General features: G+C 35.2%; 1 protein-coding gene across 1 annotated transcript in view; it reads right to left on the bottom strand.

Annotated features, from left to right (window-relative positions):
* Nucleotides 1-25,243, bottom strand: part of SAMD8 (sterile alpha motif domain containing 8) — a 51,774-nt gene that overhangs the window by 15,437 nt on the left and 11,094 nt on the right. The window contains exons 2-4 of the mRNA XM_016160246.2: nucleotides 13,567-14,159; nucleotides 3,824-3,919; nucleotides 1,656-1,773 (exon numbers count right to left, since the gene is read on the bottom strand). Coding sequence (XP_016015732.1) covers nucleotides 1,656-1,773; nucleotides 3,824-3,919; nucleotides 13,567-14,144 — 792 coding nt within the window. The 5' untranslated portion in view covers nucleotides 14,145-14,159. The remainder of the gene's footprint in view (nucleotides 1-1,655; nucleotides 1,774-3,823; nucleotides 3,920-13,566; nucleotides 14,160-25,243) is intronic.

Raw genomic sequence — 25,243 nt, forward strand, 5'->3', positions numbered from 1 at the left:
ATAAGACCCATAAAATTCTTAGATATCATCTTTCATTAATCAAAATGGGAGTGACTCAAAAGACTGATAAGTAGTGCTGGCTGAGGGGTGGGAAAACTGGTGTGCCTACATTGTTGGCAGTAGTGAAAACTAGACTTTTCTAATGGACATCTGAGCAATACATATCACGATTTTTTAAGTGTGTGTTTTTTGATTTCCTAATTCCACTTCCAAGAATTTACCTTAAGGAGATGATTAAATAGTGAAAAAGCATAAGTATATACAGATATTTATGAAAGCATTATTTATAAATAGCAAGATTCGGAAAAAATCTAAATGTACATCATTTAGAGACTGGTAAATCATACAATGGAACACTCTGCAACTATTAAAAAGAAGAAGTACAGCTACATGTGTATTTCTTCAGAAAAAAGTAAACAACATACTATTAAATAAAACATTAAGCTAAAACACTATGCCTGCAGTATAATCCTATCTTTTTTTAAAAAAGTACCTATCTATATAAACTTATTTGAATGTGTTAAGTATGCTTAAAAATAGTCTATGTGACAGCATGCACAACTGTTTGATTTATGGGGTAGGGTGAAAGAAGAGGAAATTATATGAGCTTTTATTTTAATTTATATATATTTTTTAATTTATATATTTCCATAAAATTTGAAAATTTCTAATAGGCAAATAACTTTATAATTATAAAACATTACTTTATTTTATTAAAAAAACCCAGCTTTTACCTTAAAAATAAAACATTTCCTTTATGTAAATCCTAAATGTCATATAACCCTTCCCCCTTTCTTACTGTTCAGTCTCCTAATACCTGGAGAAACTTTAGTCACCCTTTGGCTCAGGACTGTATTTTTAGCTCTTGATCTCCTCTGGCTGCTTAACCTTCCCTTGCTGGCATTTCAGCTATTTATATTGCAGTAGAAGAACTGACACTTAATTTTGTTTCACACTTTACAAACAACATTAAAATAACAAAGGTGTTAATATATACATTTGAATATCTGGGAATATATTACTAAATCCTGGAGGCTCAGAAAAGCAGGATAATAAATTCTTCTGTCCAAATTTAACAAGCTACAATAGTCAATTTTGTATATAAAGTACAAGGTTTGTTTTCTTTTTAAATTTTTTTAAAGTTATCCATTACCCAGTTCTTTTGTTCCTATGTATATAATCTCTCTTTTCAATTTAACCAGAAGAGATGTCTACAGTGTACCAAATAAGCTACAAAGTATAAAACAAAAACAAAAAATCAGCCATTATTTAGTATACCCCACAAAGAGTATGGAATATGGTCAAACTTTAACACTTTTAAAAAAGGACTGATAAGGACAGTAAAGGGAACAGAGTCATGTGATAAGAGGAACTAAAGATGCTGAGGATGGTGGGAAAGGGAGAATGATGATTGAAAGAAACTTTTTTTCTATAATTCCACAGTATAGAACTAGTTTCAATAGATAGAAGTAACAGGGAGGTAGATTCTGCCTTTAAATTTTTACCAAATTATTTCTGGAGGTTTATCACAGATATTGGAAATATTGAGAAGTACATTTTAATATTAAAAGCAAAGTCTTAGCCCTACTGCATATATGGTACCATCAACCTACCAAGAACAAGAGGAAAAAAAGATAAAGAAGGTAGCAGGCTACCTTTCCAGTACACTGCAGGTGCTGTCCTGGCACGGAGAGGGAGGTCACAAACATGGTAAAGCAGCGAAGCAAGAACACAGTGCCCATCAGACTACAGAGCCTTCGCAGAAGTATTGACCTGTGAACAGAGCGACCAAAAAGGGAGAAAGATCAGCAGAAAACGAACCAAAACACCCCAGGCATCAAATGCTTACTTAAAGGGAAAGCAAGGAGGAAAACCACTAGACTCTTTATAGAGGACAGAAATTTTAGAGACAATCTGAAGCATCATTTTCCAGTGGAACTTTCTGTAATGATGAATATGTTCCACTACTGAACTGTTCAACAAGCTATCGACATGTGGCTCCTGAGCACTGGAAATGTGGCTAGTACAACCGAGGAGCCAACTTTTAATTTTATTTCATTTCCCCTAATTTAAATTTAAATAGTCACATGAGGCCAGTACCTGTAATATGGGACTGTGCAGACCTAAGAGAATCAGAGAGCATAAGAAAATATGGCTAAGAGAAAGCAAGAGTTATGTAAAAGAGAAGATTAGTACCTAACTCAGTGTTAGTCCTATTACTCATACGTTGCTCATATGACTCTCAGCTCAGAGTTAGTCCTATTACTCATATGTTGCTCATAAATTATTTTGAAAGGTATAAAGTTAAATGTGATTGTAGAGATTTTTTTGTTTGTTATAACATTGTAAGTTTGTTAATGATAGTAGCTATCTAATAAACATTCTCTAACTTCTCCTAACTTAAACTTACACTATAAAATACTGTTTTTTAAATACTGTTTTACTTGAAGTATATTGCTAATAAAAATTTTGAACTGTATTGTGACGTCACTTGTGCTGTTATATTATTTTTTAAAATGTCTTAAACCAAAACAGACTTATTCTTAAGTACAGGGACTATGCTTTACATATTTTCCGAATGCTCATCCCACCCTTATAAAGAGCAAAGGACGCAAGGTTATGTTATGTTTTGAACTTCAGTGTGTAGATCTGGGATGGAGCCTAGAATTTTGCATTTAACCACAGCCCAGGTGATTCTAATTTAAATGGCAAAAAGCCCACACTTTGAGAAATACTTTCTTTGTCTAATTAAACATCAAAATTTGCATTTAACTGGCCACTGCTCTGATTTGCTAAATCTACCAAGGTTTCTTATAAAGTAAACTCTTATTTTGAAGAATGAATAAACTCAAATCCAGAGTCTTACAAGACAAAGTTAAACCAGAAAGCAGCAGTAATACAAGTATTTTTTTTTTTTAACTACCTCTGGTTTTAAGCAATCCAATTAAAAATATTGCTACGAAGAGGAGAGAAAGAAGTCCAACATGGCCTAAAAGTGTGACAAGAATAGCAACAATCAACCTTTCTCTTCACCTTCAAAGCACCAAAATAACTGCTGCTTAGGATCTAAAGCCTATCACTGTGGTTTTACCTCAAGAACTCCCTGGTGAGGAGAAAAGATCAAAAAATCAAGAAAGTAACCCTATTCCTCTTCCGTGTCCAAAGACAATGAATAGGAGATCCATACTTTCTAGTTCTTTTTTTCTTCACTATGCCTTATTTTTTATTTAAATCAAGTAATTTCCCCTCATTAAAGTAGGAACAGAGCCTCCCTTTACGCTTCTCTTCTTTTTTAATGAGAAAAAATTATTCCCTTTATATTTCTTGATGAAAGTGCCAAAGAAACTTTCTCCCTTTTCAGCAATTTCCTATACCATCTGAAGTAAACCGCACTGACTAGGTGTGCATGGTGTGTGCAAAATAATCTCTTCTTTTAATGGGCCTCCTCCAAGCAGAGAACATCTTCCATCCGAACATCTGACCAAAGACTGTCCTTGGAGGAGTTTCTATCCTTCTACATAGTGACATTTTTGTTTTGTTTCTAATGAAAGATGAGGCTAGGATGTCAATGGTTGGCCAGTGATTGAATATTGCTGTGATATTTCCCTGCAAAATACGTTCAGAATATTAGTAAATATGTGGGTATCACCTTAGGCTGACTCTTTTGTTGATAAAGCCCCATTTTCCAATGTCAATAAGTACAATGCCACAATGACTAGAGAAGGAAATTAACAAAGAAACTGCAAAGGGAGAAACAGCTTTGATGACCTTTACACAAGATAGTCAAAACACTTTCAGTCTTTTAACAAAATAAGTAAGGTACCTGTGCTTATGAAGAAGAAGAACCAGGAGCCAAATATAGCACAAAATCATGCCACATACTTCTGTCATGGCAAAGGCCCATGGGATTCTAGGAACGCTAGAACAGAAAAAATTACATATTGGGCTGACAAGAAGATAATGTGCATAAATGATGTCACTCTTTTCAATAAGATACTCTTCAAATAATGACCTTAAAATTGTTTTCTATAACTTTTACCTTTTTTAAGAGATAATATTTGAAAAATCTTGGGGGAGGGGGAGGATGTTTCATAGAGTACCCTATTCACCAGGACCTCTTTGTAGTATGTGATTCCCAGTCATGGTTCTCTGTAGAGAAGTAACCTTTTTCTCCCTCCCTATCTAGCACAATAGATCTTGATATAGGACTGCCCACAAAAGACAATGGAAGGAAGTCTCACTTCTCTCATGATGTGCTAATTTCAGAATCCAGATAAGCAGAGCTTGAACTTGACTCCTTTTCTTTAGTACAGAGTAGTCCCCCCTATCCATGGGGTATACGTTCCAAGACTCCCAATGGATGCCTTAAACTATGGATTGTACTAAATTCTATATATGCTGTTTTTTCCTACACATAGATACCTATAATATGGTTTAATTTATAAATTAGGCACAGTAAGATATCAACAATAACTAATAATAAAATAGAACAATTATAACAATAATTACTGTAATAAAAGTCATGTCAATGTGGTCTCTTGTGCAATATCTTATTGTACTGTACTTGCTCTCCTTGTGATGATGTGAGACGATAAAATGATAAAATGCCTACATGATGAAGTGAGGTGAATGAGACATTAAGTAAAATAAGGGTTACTTGAACTCATCAAGCACTGTGATACTGTGACAGTTGATCTGATAACAGAAATAGCTACTAAATGACGAATAAGCAGGTAGTATATACAGCATGGATATGTTGGACAATGGGAAGATTCTTGTTAAGGGCACGAGGGAACAGGGCAGTGCAAGATTTCATCACTCTACTCAGAATGGTGCATGATTTAAAACTTATGAATTGTTTATTTCTGGAATTTTCCATTTAATATTTTCAGACCATAGATGACAGTGGGTAATAAATTGTGGTAAGTAAAACCTTAAATAAGAGGGAACTATTACATTTGGTTTTGTTTTAGGAACAGTAAAGTTTGTTCTGTTTTACTCCTTTATTTCTCTGTCCCTCTTTGTTTTCTATCCCTCTTTCCTTCTATCTTTTCCATTGATCTGCCACACCCCTAACCTAAACCTAATTCTTGCTCCCTAGAGGTGATCACTTTCACTTTTTCTGTTTTATTTGGCATTATATCTTTTAGTCGCCCACTAAACACACATATGCATACTCAGATATTCTCTCTATCCCCATCTCCCCACGCTCTCAATACTATTTCACGATTTTGTTTTTACTTAATGTAAGTTTGTAAATATCATTCATAGCTGAGTCAGAGAACAATGATTAAATCCCTTTCTTGAACAACTTCTAAATAATTCTCTGGAGCTAATAAATAACATTTTTTTTTTTTTTTAGTTTGTTCTGTTTCTTGTTTGCCTATCACCAATTCATCTCCAAAATATTCTATATTCTATCAATTTCAATCTTTTCCTTTTTCCCTCTTGTTCCACTCTAGAATGGTTATCATTTTCTAGTTCTCCTGCATGGCTATTTGTTAGAATAAAATTGAACCCTCATCTTGGGAATTCCTCTTTTCTATAATGGATTCTCTGTTTCCTGAATCCCATGTCCTCCTCTTCCTTGGTTTACTCCTTAGTTTTGATGGGGTGTAGATCCTCCAGTTGTTTTCTGAGAAAGAGGGCCTAGAGGATAAACTGATTTTTAACGTCAGATTTATATGAGGTTTAATTTACAAACAGAAAAATCTGCCCTCTTCAGCTATACAGTTCAATGACTTTTGACAAACATATTCAGTCACGTAACACCACCACAATATATAGAACATTTTCATCACCCCAAAAAGTTCCTTTGTGCCCCTTTGCAGTCAATCCCTTCTAGCCCTGGAACAATCATTAACCTGATTTCTGTCCCTTACAGGTTTGCCTTTCCCAGAATGGTATAAAAATACACTCACACAGTATTTATCCAAGTATCTTTTATACTTGGCTATTTTCATTCAGTACGGATATGTTTCAGATTGATCTACATTATTGTGTGTATAATTCTTTATTTAAAATTGCTCTATCCAGTCACTGGTTGATGGATATTTTGGGCTAATCTCAGTTTGGGGTGATTATGAATAAAGACCACATACAGATCTATGCATAAACATATATTTTCATTTCTCTTGGGCAAACACTTAGGAGTGAAACAATTGAGTCCTATGTTAAATGTATGTTTAACTTTTTAAGAAGCTATCAAACTACTTTCAAAGCTGTGGTGTCATTTTGCATTTCTACCAGCAATGTATGAGTATCAATTGCTCTGAATCCTCATCAGGACTTGTTATTATCTTTTTTTTTTTTTTTCAATTTAGCCATTCTAGTAGGTGTGCGGTTGGAGAGTAAGTTTTTTGAGACTTGCAAATTTAAAAATATCCTTGGGTCTAGCCTTATATCTAATTGGTAGTTTGCATGGGCAGAATTCTAGATTAGACATTATTTTCTCTCAGAATGTGAGGACATTGTTCCATTGTTTTCTAGCTTCCACTATTGCTAAGAAGTTTGATGCTATTTGGATTTCCAATCTCTGTATGTTATATGTTTAGCCTCTTAAGAAGTTTCTAAGATCCTCTGCCTATACCCAGTATTCTAAAATTTTTCATTTCTTCTACTGGCTACTCACTGGATCCTTTCGATCTATAAAGTCATGTCCTTTGGTTCTGAGAAATTTCCTTGTATCTTAGATAATATCTTCCCCTTCATTTTTTCTATGTATTCCTTATAAGAACCCCTGTTTGTTCACTGTTGGACTAACTGGATTGATCTTACTTTTTCTCTTCCACTTTTCATCATCTGTTCTATATGCTGGGCAATTTCATCAAATTTATGTTCCAATTATCCTGGTGGATTTTAAATTTCTACTTTCACTTTTATTTTCCAAAAACTTTTTTTCTCCAAATTTTCCTTTTTCATCACCTACTATTACTCTCTCATAGGCTGCAACATCTCTTATTTGTGAGAATATGAATGGTTATTTTTTTTTAAGTGTTGTTCTGCTCCCTATTTTGTTTTTCCCAGTTTGCTTCTTTTCTATCTGCACTGGTCTGTTTTCCTCAAATGTCTGGTAATTCTTGACTGACCATTCATATCTGACAATGAAGTACTAAAAAAAAAATTGATGTTCTGTGTATATGAACTGAGCTTGTCAAGTTGTGGGTTTCACTGTAGAGTGAGCAGAGGTCTGGTTGATGAAATAGGGCTACCACAGTATCTACAGTTTTTTTCTCTTGTGCGGGTTTTCCAAGGAGAAGAATCTGTTTTCCTGCTTGGAGTACTGGGGCTGGGTGAGAGTGGGGACAGGAAATAAGTCTGGTTAGTTAAGAAAGGAAGCTGGGGGTTTCAGTGATCAATAGGTAGATTTACAGTTAATTCTCTTGAAAACATACTGAAAAATGTGCACCTTTGTTCTTATGTGGGCCTGATATCCCCAATTCCAGAGTCCCTTACATTCAGCTACTCTGGAGAATATATCACCTGTCTTCTGTTGGTTTACAGCAGGTCTAAACCTTCTTAAATTGGTTTTCAACCAAATCTCCTATATTTTGCTCCTATCTATATAGCTGGTCTTGAGAGATGCTTGGTGCCTCCTGTTTTGAGTTTTTCTAGAGCTCTGCAATACAAATAAACTCACCTCTTAGGCACTGTTAGTTTCCACTCCCAATCTCACAACAAGCACTTAGTTTTCCATTTTTTCATTATTACCACTATTCTTGCCTTCATGGAATTATAGGGTCCCCCCATTTACTGTCATTTTAGTGGAATGAGGAAACTGTCAAAAGTGTATTCAGTATCTCATATTTATGATGTAAAGCTTTCTAAAATGCATTATACATACACATGCCTTTTTTTCTGGATAGAATTCAATTTTCTTTGGTAATTCAGAGTCATCACTGCGAACACTGATTATTACATTGAACATGGTAATGACCTTAAGGACTACTGAGAAACGAAGGGCAGTTAAATCCCAGATTGATGTGGTTTTTCCATTATTTATGTTTGCTTTTTATAGTGCTTCTGTTTCCTCCCTTGCTATTATAGTCATCAGCTCCCCATTCTCACTGCTGTAAGTGGGCCTCTAGAAGCATTCCTATCTCCTAATTTTCTGTTTATGTTGTGCTGAAGCTCTTGGAATTGTGTCAAATAAGCTTCGGAAGCAAACTCTGAAACAAAGGTCAGTGTCAAAATGATTAGGAGTGTCCCCAGGTGAAAACTATAGGACAATGGGGAAATTACATCAGGAAGGCAAGGAAGGGTGAAAACTATAGAACAATGGGGAAATGACATCAGGAAGGCAAGGAAGCAAGGCAAGGGTGAGACTCAAGCACGGTCTGTGGGGAACTCAGGCAAGAGTAACTTTGGCTCAATCCTGTGGGGAATTTGGGAGACAGTGTAGATCCAAAGACCTAAAAGAGTTTGGCACCCTTTTTAATCAGGCAAGTGTGTTCCAGCACCCCACGAGCAGCTCTCCAACAAAGAGACACATTTGCTGGATTTTGAAAATATCAGTGCGCAAGAAAATGAAAAAGAGATCTGAGTGGATATAGGAAGAACACTGCAGCATCTGCTACCACTCTCCTATGAATAAAGTTTAGATACTTAATACCACGAAGCTTCGCAGTTGGGGAAAATTGGGTTCCAAATTCCCACTGTGAATTGAAAGCATATGTCTGTACAAAACTTTGTACATAAGGCTACATACTGTATGACTCTATTTAAATGAAATGTCCAGAATAGGCCAATTCACAGAAACAGAAAGTAGATTTGTAGAGAGAGAAGGGAATGGGATGTAACTGCTAATGGATACAGGTTTCTTTTGGGGTGATGAAAATGTTCTGGTATTGGTGGTGATGGCTGCACTTTTTTAAAAGTATACTAAAAACCAATGAACTGTACACTTTCAAATAAAATCCTCATTGTTCTTCCAGACCATTTTCTCTCTTTTCTCCCATTATTCATTGTCATAGTCATCTATGGACCCTCAGCATTCATTCTCCCATTTCTTGAAGATTTTAATTTCTGCTTCACTGTCACTTTCTCCAAAACTTCTCCTGTCGTAATTTGTGTGCTTCTCACTCACTTCTCTATTAACTTCTCCTACTATGACCCTGGCAACCGACACCCATGGTTATAACCTGGATCTTGTCAATACCAAGATTCTTCTTCATAATCTCGATTTCAAGAATCTATACTGACCATTACATCTTGTCTTTCCAGCTTATTCCCTCCAGTATTCCAACTTCGATAATTCTGAGACCTAAAATCCATTGATCTTATAATATTTTCACTGTCCTTCATCTACCTCATATCCTCACATCCTTCCTTATCCATCTGAGTCCACAGTCAGTCATTATAATCACTCCCTTGATTCTTTTTCTTTCATTTTACCACCTAGAAAAACTTCAACCCTGCTAAAAAGACAATTATCCAACTATTCCATACCTGTATCTGTGCAGTTGAATGAGAGTGGTAACACACACAATGCCAACATGACTACCAACCTCAAGGAGGCCTTTAGTGCTGCTACATATCACACAAGTCTATTCACTCTCTTAACTACTTTACATCTCATCCTTTCTCCTCAAACTCCCAACCTTTTCTCCATTCTAACTTTGTTTGAAGAGAAAATAAAAACAATCAGGAGAGCATTTCCTTATGTTCCACCATTACATCTAACAACCTTCTACCTGTTTCCATCATTCCTATCTTTCCATTATAGAAGAACAGTCCATATTCCTAAGATCAGCCTCTCCCACCCACTAGGTCCTATTTCTTTTCATATACTCAAGGACATGACTCCAACAAGTGTACCCTCTATTCCTTCTAACATCATCTCCCTCCCTCAAAACTGGGGCATATAGCAAACATGCTATAATACAGCCCATTCAAAACAAAACCCTTTTCACTCCATATCCTTTCCTCTTCTTCCAAGCTACAGCTTCATTTCTCTATTGCCCTTAAAGGAAAACTTCTAAGACTCGATTGTTTCCAATTTCTCTCTTCCCATTCTCTTTTTCTCTCTTATCATTTCTTTGTCATTTCTTTTTTATTTTGAAAAATTCTGATCATACCAAAAGTTGAAGGAATAACACTTTATGTTCTTCACCTAAATCTATCAATTGTTTACAATAATTGACATTTTCCATATTTGCTTTATTTCAATATTTCTATAAATACCCACATACACACACCCACATTTTTTTCTGAGGACACTTATCCCCTCTCACCAAAGTAAGCTGCAGACATTATGACACTTTTCCCTTAAATAATGTGTATCACTTAAGAACAAGGATATCTTCTTCAATAATCCAATACACTATTAAACCCAGAGAACTGTAACACTGATTTGGTGTTAAACTACATCATTTAATATGCAGTCCATATTCAAATTTTCCTAATTGTCCCCCAAATCTCCTTTTTAGCAGTATTTTTTTTTCTCGATATAGGATCTAATTAAAATTAATGCTTTGCTTTTGGTTACGTCTCTTTAATTTCCCTTACAATTCTCCCTGTCTGGCTTGTCTGACATGACATTAGCATTTCTGGTGAGTCTACATCAGCTGCCTTGTAGAATGTTCCATGTTCTAGATTTGTATGATAATTTCCTCATGATTAAATTGAGGATACTTTTTTTTTTTTGGCAAGATTATTCCATAGGTGATTTATGAACATTACATCCAGTGTACATAATATTAGTTTGTCCCACTGTGGTGCTACATTTGATCATACGGTTACAGTGACACATTGTATGTGAGATGATACTTTCAGATCATGTGATTATCTTGCCCCTCAATGGCCTTTCATCTAATAGATTTTAGCATCCCCTAATTTTAGCATCCACTTGCCTGAATCAATTATTACATTGGAGGCTGCAAAATAGTCAGGCCACCCACATTTATTTATATTATTCCTGAAGAACTTTTCCTCTCACTCCGCCACATTTTGCTTGTTTTTTTTTTTTTTATCACTATGGATTCTTTTTCCTACTTGACATATTATAATCCATTACCGTCGCTATTCTTTTTGATGTTATAATTGTCCTAATTTGATCAGTGGGAGCCCCTTGGAACCTGTTCCTATGTCCTTCTGACGTGTTTCCATTGGTTTTGTGCACTTCCTTGCTTGATGGCACAAGATCTGTTTCAGGCTCATTTTTCACTTTCCTTGTCCCAGACTTAAAATCAACCCTTTCTCTAAGAAGCCTTGGTCTGAGTTTCCTTTTAGGGATTGGTATTTAGAAACCAGGATCTGGATGCTCATGTTGCTCACTGCTCCTGAGTTTTTCCTGCAAATCATTTCATATCAGTTCATAAAAATCTTCATTCTCTTTTATGATTAAACCATCTCTATTGTATAGATGTACCATAGTATATTCAGCTAGCTTTTCCATGGATAAGCATTTAGATTATTACCAAAATTCATAATTGTTATGAATAACATCACAACAAATAACTTTGTACAAATGTTGTTTCATATTTATGGAGATATATCTTTAGGTAAATTCCAGTAAGTCTCACATGCTCTCTTAAACCCATTACAATCGGGCACTTTTGTCAAGGTCACCAAATAGTTGCTAAATCCAATTGTCAGTTATCCTCATCTTACTTGACCCCTAAGTTGCACTTGACAGCTAATTATTAATTATTCCTGCCTTCTTAAACTGCTTTTTAAATTTGGCTTCCAGGATACTACTATCTCTCTGCCTTGACTACTATCTCTCAGTCTTCTTTGCTGGTTTTGCCTTACTTCTCTGACCTCTAAATGTTGTAATGTTTTTGGGCTCAATCTTTCATCCTCTTTTCCCTTCTTCCTCCCGAAGAGAACTTATCAAACATTACGGCTTCAACTACGCTGGTAACTCCCTAAAATCAGCCCTAGATTGCTCTGAATTCCAACTCATCTTTCTAGCTCTTACTTGACACCTGACTGTTGCAAAAGGTATCTCAAATTTGACATGTCTTAAACCAAACCCTTAATTTTCTCTCCAAATCAACTCCTTCTACAGTCTTCTCATTTCTGTAAAGAGCAACTCCATCCTTCCAGATGCTCAGGTCAAAAATCTTGGGATAATCCTTGACTTCTCTTTCACTTACACCTTACATACAAATTCATCAACAAATCTGTTGGCTGTACTTTCAAAAAAAAAATTACACACACACACACACACACACACACACACACACACACACACACAATTTGACTCTTTCACACCATCTCTACCACTACTATCCTTATCCTAAAATTCACCTCATCTTTGCCTAGATGAATTCAATAATTTAACTAACCCCTGCTTCCTACCCCCACCCTTACGCTGTTCTTGATGCAACTATTAAAGGGATCTTTTAAAGTAGAAATTAGTTCACATGACTCTTCTCCTAAATAGTTCTCAATGGCTTCTCCTTTCACTCAGAATGAAAGCTTAAGTCCTTACAATGGTCCCTACACAATCTGGATTCCTGTCTTCTGTAAGACCTCATCTACAACAGTTCTCCCATTTCTTACTTGTTGTTCCTTAAACATGCTAAAGCACACTACCAATTCTGGATTTTTGCATCTTGCTGTTTCCTCTGTCCAGAGTATGCTTTCCCAGATAGCCACATGCTTTCTTCCTTACTTCTTTGGGGTCTTTGTTTACAGTTGGGAAAACTAAGAATAGAGAAGGAGATATAGGGATCTAACAGCTTCTTAGACAATTTTAATTCAATTCTTATTTTAGTGCCACCCTTTCACCTTCAATGTCCAAAGATTTGAGAAATCTGATAGATCGGGTTAGTTCTCAGTTTTCTCGACTGCTGTTTCAGAATTGGTTTATTTTAGGTCTTCTATTTGCTTTCAAACTTCCAAAACTGTATGGCTGTTTTCTCCCATCTGCCACATCCTTGTTGGTTTTCTCTTAGTTGGGGTTTGAGAGGGTACAAAATGTGATATGGATGTTATTCTGCCATCTTAACGTGGACATTTTAATCTATTTCATTTAAAAAATATATTATAAGGTACTTTCAGGAGGGCAAACCTTTTATAAAAATATACAAGAAAGCACTATAAACTTTAAAAAGATATTTTAAAATCACAAATATAAAAATAGTTTTGAGGTTTGTTCTAATCTTATTTTTCATATACATATACTATATTCTTTATTATGCATATATTAGGTATTTTGTAAAAACAACAGAATACTATCAGTGAATCAGTTTGTACTATTTGTGATAATTTCAAGTTATTTGGTGGTACAGGAGACCTCTCCAAATCTTTGGAAAAGCAGGACCCTCAATCCTTTTTTAAAAAAGTAACCACATTCCATTTATTACAAACAACATTCCAGGAAATCCCTTAAAAATCTAAAGTGCCCAGGGAGCGATAAGTGCCCAGTCACCTAGGCTTAAGGTCTAATTTACTTTGATAAAGAAGCAATTTCAAAGCATATCTTTCTATATTACCAGATAAAGCAAATGAAAAGTAGACATCAACCAAACCAACAATAAACAACATAATTATCATAAATATATTATTATTGCTATTATAGCAATCTTCTACAAACTTGGCACTAGAAATAAAACTTACCTGTCTAAGAATATATCTGGGAGTGGAGGATAGGTCTGCATGTCAGGCACTCGCTCATGGACTATAACCATAATGAAAGATGTAAACCCGAATACTATAAAAACATATATACAGCTCAATATGGTCTTCCAGTACTCTGGGTCCAATCTTCGAATAGAATGTTTGTTTTTACCATTCATGTACTGGTACTGATCGGAATTCAAATCAGCGATGGGTCCATCACAGTCGTGTGAAGGCTCCCCATTACACAGCCACTCTGCACTCTGAAGAACACTGATGAACGGTGTCATGGAACTCATGGGACTGTCACTGTTGTATCCCATCTCCTCTAAAACATCAATATGTATTTTCTGCAATTTTCGAACTGAGAGCATTAACCTTTTAATGTCTCCTAAGACTTTGATTTCCAGGGGAGGAGACCGGAGATCATATTCAGTCAAAGTTAGCAATGTGATTCCATCAAGTCGGTGCTTATTGCATAAAATGTCCACATATTCAAAGAAGCCCTCATCCTTCAGCCAAACAGCTACATGCTTGGTAGTCCAGCGACGGATGCAGAGTTGATCAGGACCTGCCATTTCCTTCTCCACTGCCTGTCAAGGGAAAACAGGAACAAAACAAAAACTTCAGTGTGTCCTAAGAACTCCTTTGAAAACCAAATACACATAAACATAACAGAAACAATAATTTACCAATGCTGTCTTACTGGCTTCAAGAAGAGAGTAAAAGAAACAAAAATTATTCAAGTGGTTTTCAATAATAGTAATTTTATGCACATAACTTCAATAGCAGAAAGTTAAAGACCAAACATTTTTATAAAACGTTAATTTACAAATGGCTTTTCCACATCATCGTGGCCACAACTTAATTAGATAAAACCTACTGTTGAGAACGATGGTAAAAAATCCCATATTAATATTTTTCATGAAATGGGATATATAGAAAGATTTGTTATATGTAAAAATAAATTTCAGAAATCTTTATGTTTATGAAATAACTGTCTTCCCTTTCTCTAAAAAGAAAAAAACACCACAAAGGCAAACAGATAACTAATTTCAGGAAACTCTTTAGATGAAGTATACTTCTATATACTATACAAATAATTCCTATAATAGACATAAAGCCTTTAAACTAGATATAAATATCTTAATAGCTCAGTGCTTTCTATACTTTGAATGTTCCATTATAGAACTGAAAGGAAATTTCCTTCCTAAACTGTCATTTCAATGTACCCATAAATTTGAGGACCCAAACTTCATATTGCAAATATGAAAGGCTAATAATGTACTGTTTCAAAAAGTGCTAATAATTTTTACTACTTTGATCCCACATCGCACTATGTTCTTTTTCTATTTTAAAACTTTCAGTAACTTAAGCCAAAATCAGGTTTATAAACTATCAGATACATGGGAGACAAAGGCCTACATAGAAAAAAACCTATTTGCCTGCAGTATTTTCTCAATTATTAGAGCTTGTGGGTTTTCTGACATTTTCCAGATCCCTGAAGACCATATTTCCTTCTGAGATGATTGGTAAAAAAAAAAAAAATGTTAGGCAAACTTTAAAGCATTAAAAAAAAAAAAACAGAAGAAGAATACAGGAAACACACATATGCCATTACTCAGCTTGGAAAAAATCAGACAGTTTCCATACAAATGTTCTGTTTCTTAATCTGGGTATCAGTTATTTGGTATGTTCATTTTGTGAAAATTCATCAAGCTATATACTTAAAATCTATACTTTTCTCTATAAGTTTACTTTCAAAAGGCAAAAAAAAAAAAAAAATGAGGGGAGCGGGGAGGGGAAAAGAGGAGGAGGAAAGAGGAGGTAGATGGCGTAAAGGGAGTCAAATATGTGGTGACACAAAGGAATTTAACTATGGGAGGTGAACCCACAGTGTAAATATACATATGCATTACTGTTAAAGTGTTCAGCTGAAACCTATTGGATTTCGTTAACCGATGTCACCATAAAAAATTAATTAATTAAAAATAAAAAACATTGATACAAGTAACTGTCATTCCCTGATAAGAATCCCCTTCCTCTCCTACCAGATGTAATAATAATTTCTGATTCTAGTGTTTACCCTTCCCATATAACATGCATTTCTGGCTATGAAAAAGTTTTCATGCTTCCTTATGCCAAGGAAAGTAAAAAAGTGTTACTGTTCTGCATTCTCCTCCATTCACACAAACTCTTGCCATTAAGAATTATAATCATTTGAAAAAGGCAAATACTTAACTACATAAGCACCACTTACACCATCGAAAATATTCAGCAAATAAGAAACATGCTCATTAAATATTTGTTTCTTAATTACTAAAAAGCAATCCTAGTTTTTGGAAGGCTTAAATCACATTTTGTTTCCAAACCAAGCTTTTAATATTATCCATATACAACAGCTTTTCAGTCTTAGAAAATTAACAGCACATCTACCATAAGTTATCTGCATGTTTTAAAAGTCTAAAAAATTCTTAACATACAGTTTTAGCTACAGCATATCATCACATCCCAAAGGCCAAAGAATTATGATTTATTCATTTTAACATATGGAATTTATACACATTAATGTATATCGATTACATAAATATATATAAAATTCCATTAAAATACAATTTTGTTATGTTTTAGTTTATATACATAGCCAGATGGTTTCATTCTACCTACTACATACATATCTTTTCCCCAAGGTAAGTTCTGAACAAATTATTTCACCTTTGAATATCCAACAAGCGCATGCTACAAACTCTGCAGCAGTTATGATGTAGCAGATTTAAGAAGCTCATCTCATACATAACAAGGTCCTCTTTCTTCTGTCATTTTATTTCTATTTTGCTACCTTTCTCGTTTCTCCAACAGCTTACCATCAATGGGTTCCAAGTTACTCCCATCCTTGTAGCATTATTCCTTAGTACAGTTTCATGTCATAAACTGCTCAAAATGATCTTCTCTTTCACGTTTTTTTCCCTCCTGTCCTATATCACCAGTTCTTTACACCCTCAATGAGGCTAACAAACAGGCTTTGATGGTGGTGCTAGAAAATATGAGTTATCATATAAACAAGCCTCTTGAAAGTCTCTGAGCCTGCTGTGCCAATGCCCTAAAACCATGACGCATTTCGCTGTTGTGCTTCACCAGGTCAGGGCATGTCCTTTAATCGTATGCTACTACGTATAGTTAGGGGCCCATATTTAGCTAACACTGTGAAAGCCTGCAGTAAAGAGGTATATTAAAAGATGATAGAAGGCTTTAGAGCCAATTTAATATTTATGTTGTGCCAGAGGAAGTACAGGGAACAGGAGACTTTGAATGAAGACTATGACAGCTATAGGTCTCATGCAAATCCACAAAATAAAGAAATTAGGTTAGTAAATGCTTAAGAACACTTTCAGCTTTAACCAGTAAATAATACAAATCAATTATCAGTTAAAGGGATTTCTGCTACTGACCATGATATAATAAGAAGGACCATATTTACCCTCCCACCTGAAACCACCAAATAAACAGACAAAATACATGGGAGAAAAGAAAAACAAAACAAAACAGTTTCAAGACACTGGGATTCAAACAACAAAGGAGATCTCTGACAGACAGGCAACAAGATGAGCCCTACTGCCCCAGCTTATTGCCTTGAATGTTTCTAGGCCATGAGTAGCACAGGATGGAAACTGGATGAGGCCCAGCGGACTTCCTAAGTTGAAGAGATAGAGTCGAGAGTCTGAAGAGATCAAGGTGGTTAGTGTTCATGGGATATAATACTGGAGAGCAGAAAGCTGTATAGACAGAGAACTTGTTATGGACTGAATATCTGTGTCCCCCCTTTCCCCCAAATTCCTATGCTGAAATCCTAACCCCCATTGAGATGGTATTAGGAAGTGATTAGGTCATGAGGGTAGAACCTTCATGAATGGAATTAGTGCCTTTATAGGAGATACCCCAGCGTGTTCTCTAACCCCTTCTGCCTTGAGAAGACATAATCAGAAGATGATCATTTATGAACCAGGAAATGGGCATCTACTAGACACCAAATCTGCTGGTGCTTTGATCTTGGACTCCTTAGCCTCCAGAACTGTGAGAAATCTGTGTTATTTAACCACCCATCGTATTTTTGTTATAGCAGCCCAAATGGACTAATATGAACTGCCAAGGACCTGCAGGGGGTCTCCCTTGAATATGCAGCTGAATGCTGATCAGCGTGTATATGTGAATAAACCAAACAAGACTGAAAGAAGAACCACTTAGAAAGATTAGAGAAAACAGAACTCAGTACTCACACAGGGCCAATAAAAGTGTCTACCCCAAACAGCCAGATTGAATTAAAAAAAAAACCTCATGATTCATAGAGCACTGGGTAGAGTACACAGGAAGATCTTCCCATAGTACTGAGGCAAAATTAACCCTAAAGCAGTAATTCTCAATGGGTGTGTGTGTGTGTGTGTGTGTGTGTGTGAGAGAGAGAGAGAGAGAGAGAGAGAGATTTGCAACTCCCCCCACCAACATTTGGCAATTTCAGGAGACATTTTTGGTTCTCACAACTGAGGGGTCATTTAAAGAGTAGAGGCTAGGGATACTGTTAAACATTCTACAAGTCACAAGACAGCCCCTCACAATAAAGAATTATCTGACTCAAAATGTTATAGTGCTGATATTGAGAAATGCTGCTATACACTAACCACGTCTCTGGTCCAGTCAAACAAATCTTAAAAGCAAAACCCAAAAGGATCAAATTGTTTTTAAGTAATTTAACTACAGCTCATAACAAAGCTCAAGAATTAGGAATATGAAAGTATTCAGAACCTAACATGTACAATTCATAATGTCTACATCAAATCAAAAGCAATTCAGTGCAGAAAGAATATTCTTTTCATCAAATGGAACTGGAAGAGATAGATATCCATACATAAAAAGCATCAATTCATCCCTTGCAACACATGTAAAAATTAATTCAAAATATATCACAGACCTAATGTAAAACCTAAAAATAGGAAAATTATAGAAGAAAATATAGGAGAAAATCTTTCTGATCTTAGGTTACGTAAAGATTTCTGACATGGCACCAAAGGCAAAATTCATCAAAGAACAAATAGATAATGGATTTCATTTGTCTACGTAGGGGACTGATGTTATTAAGTCATGTCTAATGTTATTAAGTTATCCTTTCAAAAGGACATTCCATTGTATGCCTCTACAGTAACAAAATTTGTCCATCTCCCCATTGTTGGCAATTGTTCACAATTTTATTACTATTACAAAGAGTACTGCAGTGCCTTAAGTTAGATTTCTAGAAGTAGAAAACTGTATTAAAGAATCTAAGGTGTTATTTAGACCAGGGATCCCCAAACCCCAGGCTGTGGACCAGTAGTGGTCCGTGGCCCTGTTAGGAACAGGGCCTCACAGGAGGTGAGCGGTGGGCAAGGGAGAGAAGCTTCATCTGTATTTGCAGCCGCTCCCCAGTGCTAGCATCACTGGCCTCAGCTCCATCTCAGATCATGAGGCATTAGATTCTCATAGGAGCACCCGTTCCTGGTGCCAAAAAGGTTGGGGACCATTGATTTAGACAACTACCAGGTATGTCATTAAAGTCTGATCCACATTAAAAAGCACTGCATGCAAAGCTTGGTACTTGTCCAAAATGTTAACTGGTATGTATAAAGAAAACATTTCAATTTGAGATAAAATTTTTAAAATTTTATTCTGAAATATGAGCAATTAAGAAATACTTAATTATCAAAGGTCAATACTGTATTATCAAGGCACTGAGAGAACAGTCCACTCACACAGAATCTTACTATCAGTGGGCATTCAAACTTAGTTCCAAGTCATAAATAATGGATGAACGAAAGTATCTGATTGCTCTGTACAAAGCGGAACAAACGATATCTTATCCTTTGGGTGGACTGTGGTTAGAAATTTTTGAAAATGATTCAAAAAATATAATTTTTAGCATATCAACTCTTCTATTTATTACTAGCAAATTTCTTTCTTTTCTTTCCAAATTTAGTCCATATTAGATATTTTGGCAGCTTGAGAGCAAGAGCTTAATATATTTCCTCTGATGTTCTTATCTCTATTCTTAAGAAAATGAAAAAGCTTATCATAAGCATAAGAACTTTAAATCTGGTGTTCCTTAACATTAACATAGCTATTCTTTAATCAATGAGCCTTTAGAGTATCCCGTAGAATGACCCATATCTCTTCACAGTAATGTAAATAATTCAGTTGTTCTCTACCATATTAAAGCTGCAAACACTGTATGTTAGGTTTAACTAAGCACAATCAACCCAGAATTGCAAAAGAAGATAATGACTATCAACAAACACTTTTCTTACTGTTTGCCCCACCATACCTCTGTGCCTGACTAGCAGCTGAACAATCTGGTCACTACTAGAAATGATGACTTAACTAAAGGGGTCATTACTTATGACTGCTATGAGTCACTACTGACTCAGAATCTGTGACAAATATGATGAACTGGTACTCAGTAACCTTTCCAATTTTCCTCTGGTTGTTTCCTGATACTAGGTAGGTTGAAAGGTAAAAATTATTTCCCAGGATCCTTTGCAAGTAGGGTTCTAAATGTAAATAAAATTCAGCCAACTAGATTTTCTGACATGAGATGAGGAAAGTAGAAAGTTGGGGCATTTTACTGAAGTTTTAGCTATCCCACAAGAAAGACTGTGAAAATGCTGGTGTGTGTGTGTGTGGTGTGCGCACGCATGCATATAATACATCAATTTTAACTCACTAACTTTCTAAGTGTCAGGAGTCAGCTGTAGTTGTGGAGAAGCAGTACTGGCTTCCTAATACCTGTATCACAGATATGATGGCATTTTCTATGTGTGTGTTAAACTATACATAACAAAATTTACTATTTTAACTATTTTCAAGTGTACATGCCAGTGGCATTCAAGTACATTCACACTGTTTTCAACCATCACCACCATCCATTACCAAACTTTTTTCATCATCTTAAATGGAAACTCCATATTCATTAAACGGTAATTCCCCACTGTTCTCTCCCTCCAGCCGCTGGCAACCACTATTCCCCTTTCTGTCTTTATGAATCTCACTGTTCTAGATACTTCATATAAAAGGAATCATACAATATTTGTCCTTTTGTGTCTGGCTTATTTCCTTTAGCGCAATATCGTCACAGTTCATCCATGTTGCAGCATGTGTCAGAATGTCCTTCCTTTTTAAGGCTGAATAATATTACATTCCATGTACATAACATATTTTGTTTATCCATTCATCCATCAGTGGGTATTTGGGTTACTTCCACCTACTGTGAATAATGCTGCTATAAACATGGGTGTACAAATATCTGTTCGAGTCCTGTCTTCACTTCTTTTGGGTATATAACCATAAGTGGAATTGCTGGGTCATTTGGTAATTCTAGTTAATTTTTTCAGGAATCATCACACCATTTTTCAAAGTAGCTGCACCATTTTACATTCCCAGCGGTAATGCACAAGTGTTCTAATTTTTCCATATCCTTGCAACATCTGTTTTGTTTTTTCTTTGTTGCTGTTGTCTTAATAATAGTCATTCTAATTGGTGTGAAGAAGTATCTCATTGTTGCTTTGATTTGATCTGTGATGTTGAGCATCTTTTCATGTGCATATTGGACATTTGTATAGCTTCTTTTGAGAAATGTCTATGTCTATTCAAATCCTTTGTCTTTTTCTTTTTTTCCTATTCTACTCCTAGGTTTATTTAAGACAATCCTTTCACTCTACACAACGAAGTACAAATACAATATTACCTAAAATGCTACATTACAAAAAAAACTAAAACCAGAAAATTTATAGTACTGACTATACAATAAAAAGCCAAAAAAGCAATGTACACATTGCCAAGGTAACCTAAAAAACCACCATGACTAACAGCCACAAGGGGGTTGGGGGAAGGTGCGTGATGACCCTTTAGAGCTGGTTCTCAACTTGCTCAACAATTTCAGAGAGAAAAGGAGACCATGGGTATGGTGCTTGAGTACATGTAAAAACTGAACCATTTATGGCAACTAACATGGGGTGTTTGATCTGACAGATTAGGACACGAGCAGGGGAGCAGGGGCAAGGGTAACATGAACAGCAGCTACATAAAAGAGCACCATTTGCTGAAGTTTCCCACGAGCCATCAAACTGGCCCCAGCTCATCTGTAGAATGGAAAAATGTGCTCTGGGCTGGGGCTGCAATGACACCTGGAGGCCTGCTTGTCCCTGCTGGTTTCACCACTGAACTGAGTCAGTCATTCAGGGACTAGAAACGTGGGAGCTTTCTGGCCAGAAAACTGGAGGGCACCTTTATAGGCACAAACCCAAACCAATAACACTTCTGTAGCTGAATTTGGCCTTCAGAGCATGTATCCAAATGCCGTCTTCCAAGTCTGCCCCTGAATGAGGATGCCTTTCCTACTTTATGTTGTTTCCTTTAATTTCCTGGAAAATTAATTAAGCAGATTATGGTTTTTATCCTCTCTTCTCATTAAAAATATATGCTATTATATCATCTTTGGAATGAATATGTTTTATTTCAATAAGTCATACAACTACTTTTTTTCCTCAACTAAGGATATCTGTCAGTGGAAAAAGACTTAAGTAGTAAAATGTCCCATTAATAATTTAAAAAACGTAAAGGCTCTGATCCGGCCATTTCATCTATTAAGTAGGTTCATCAGTATCGAGAATAAGAAAGTAGACAAATACCACACTACAAATGAAAGGGGAGAAAAAGGAAAATAAGAATATATATATATTTAAAAGTATCTAGCACCTAGAGTAGCAGGCTAGCTTAGGGGTTTTCTGTTAGGCTATTTTTGTTTCATTTTTAGAGAAGACAGTAGGGATAACTAAGATTACTAAGGCCTATACGATTAGCACATAATAAGTTCTCAACAAGCATAATTATTAAAAGAATGTGCAAAAAAAAAAAAAAAAAGCAGCAACCAAAATAATAACCCAGTTTCCCTAAACTCAGTTCACTAAAAACAAAACAAAACAAACAAAACCCCTTGTTATTTTCTTCTTAGAAGTACATTCTTTAAAAGATTTTATTACAAGTTTCCATTTATTTATCTTTATTTTTAATTAAAAAATTTTATTACAAACTCTTCAGGGCTTCACACAGTTTTATAGCAACAAATTTATAATGTCTAACTCTCAAGAGATAACCCCTGGTCACTAATTTGGTAAATTCATCAGGAATCAGGACCTGGTATTCAGGTCCAAACAATGAAAACTTGATCTTGTCAGTACCCCAGAGTGGATCAAACCAAGAGAGACTAACGGCAAACTCACAAGGTAGTGATAAACTAGAATGCCAATACTGGACACTTAAGTGTCTAAAAAGAATGCTCAAGCATCTTGTCTCAGACACACCTTTTTACAATTTTAAAGTATCTAGGAAGCTAATTTAATAATAAGAATGTTACCTGTAATCAGAGCAAAGAAAAGCAGATGATCCTAAGGAAAATTTAATCCAGGTTCTAATGAGACCTAATGTAACATCTGTGCCATACAGAGAGTACCTATCTTGAAAAGGTTGCTCACATCTCCTAGTTCTCCTCCCTTTCCCTTCCCATTAGCTTTACACACATACCCACACACTGCTAAATCACTTACTATGAAGATAAGATAGTCACCATAAATTTACTTCAGCATGCATCTCCATGACAACTTCCTTTATTAATACTTACTACCACACTTAAGAAAATTACCATACTATCACTCAAAGAATGTATTTTATATCTGTTTTCCCTCCGAAATCAGAATTCAATTTAGGTTCACCCATTCTATATGGTCATTACTTCTCTAGTCTCTTTTAGTCTAGAACAGTACCCCATCTTTTGGGGGAAGGAGGGAGAAGAGCTGAGCTCAGAGCAGTTTTTCTGTAGTTTGACTTACATTCTGGATTTGCCTAGATGGTTACTAATTTTCTCTACTCTTAACCACTGTACTATGATGTCAAGGTTTAAGATCACAGCTAAAATTAACACAGATCTCCAAAGATAAGGATTCATGTTACTATTCTGATGGCATTGGAAGCGTTTCTTAAAACATTAATGGCATTACTTTAACCTTTACCTACTATATACATCAGGTTGTATAAATAAACCATTTTTTATTATCCCTAAGACAATCTTTTACCTATATAGATGAGAAATTCAAATCTAAAGATGTCAAGGAGAGTAGGTAATCATTTTAACTTTAAAGAAGTTCAAAAGAGGATAAAACAAGGATTAAAATCCTTTGATTTGTAACAAAAAAGGATTATGGAAGAAAGTACGTTTCTTTTTTTTAATAAAAGTATCAATTTTTGCTAAAGACCCTTTCTTAGATAGAAATAATACATTTTCCTCAATGTTTGTCAGGAAATCTGTGCTATTTAAGTACCAAAAGCAGGTAAATGCATGTATTAATAATGGGATACAAAGAGCTAGACAAAAACTAAACCTTTCCATTTCAAGCTTGCAATTATTCATCTCTTTTCAACTTTATAACCATGACCAGGTCACCAGCCCAGTACCCTGTATATACTCACAATCAATAACCTTCTCCCCATAATCACATGGGTTCATCTTTGAGATAATCCCTTGTTTTTCTTTATACTTTTACTACCTAAACATGTATCCATAAACAATATAGTTTAGTTTTGCCTGCTTTTGTATTTTATATCAATGAAATCATACTGTATGTATTCTTTAAGTCTCATACAAAAGTAGATGGCAAAATTCACCTGCTATAAAAAAAAAGTCTAAACCAGATTAATCTGAAGAAACTTAGAGGACTGTTAAATTGATAAAAAAAAGACTTAAGATTAAAATGCCAGAAAATGTTTAATAGTTATTTTAATTTGTTCATGGAGACAAAATAAGGGCATATCAGGTAAGGTGAGTTTTTGTACTAAATAGGAAAGCATATTCAACCAGAACTAATAAGTTTATTATATCCTTCAAAGGAAGATTATAAGAGTACATATTGTTCCTCAATGTGAACTAGTTAATCTATTCTAGGCTAAAAAGTTCCAGAAGGATTTGTTTAACTTTTGTATGATAAACACAATGAAGCAACGAGGATTAACAGCTATCTAACCAACATCTTCTGGTGTAGGAATACAGGGGGCAGGATGTGCAGGTATAAGATATTTGATGTCTGCATACTGCTGTTTCTTAAAACGAATATATATCCTAACACACATTCTTTAAATTACTGAAGTGTGTTCAGTACATTTCCAGAAAGTAACAACAGGTAATACTTAAATTAGCTAATACTTAAGGGATTTACAAAGTACCAAGAATTGTTCTAAGTGTTTTACTTACATGCTCAAATCACCCTTACAAGAACCATATAATGTAAGTAATATTATCTTCCTCGCTTTACAGATCAGATAACTGGACAGATGGGTTAAGCAACTTACCTAAGATGAACCTGCACTAGTTACTAGTACAGACTAATTTTCAACCCATGCAATCTCATTTCAAAGTCCATGTTTTCACTCACTACATCACACCACCTCACATGAACTCAGGGCTCTTGTACTTACGTAAGGGATGAATCTCGTAAGTATTAAATACTTTCTAGTTATCAATAAAGAAATTTATCAAAGGTCTTCAATTGTATTAGATAAAGATTATATCAATGAGACTACTTGTTAATGAAAGCTTTTTCAATCACAA

The sequence above is a fragment of the Rousettus aegyptiacus genome, unplaced genomic scaffold, assembly GCF_014176215.1.
Source record: "Rousettus aegyptiacus isolate mRouAeg1 unplaced genomic scaffold, mRouAeg1.p scaffold_m13_p_6, whole genome shotgun sequence".
NCBI lineage: Eukaryota > Metazoa > Chordata > Mammalia > Chiroptera > Pteropodidae > Rousettus > Rousettus aegyptiacus.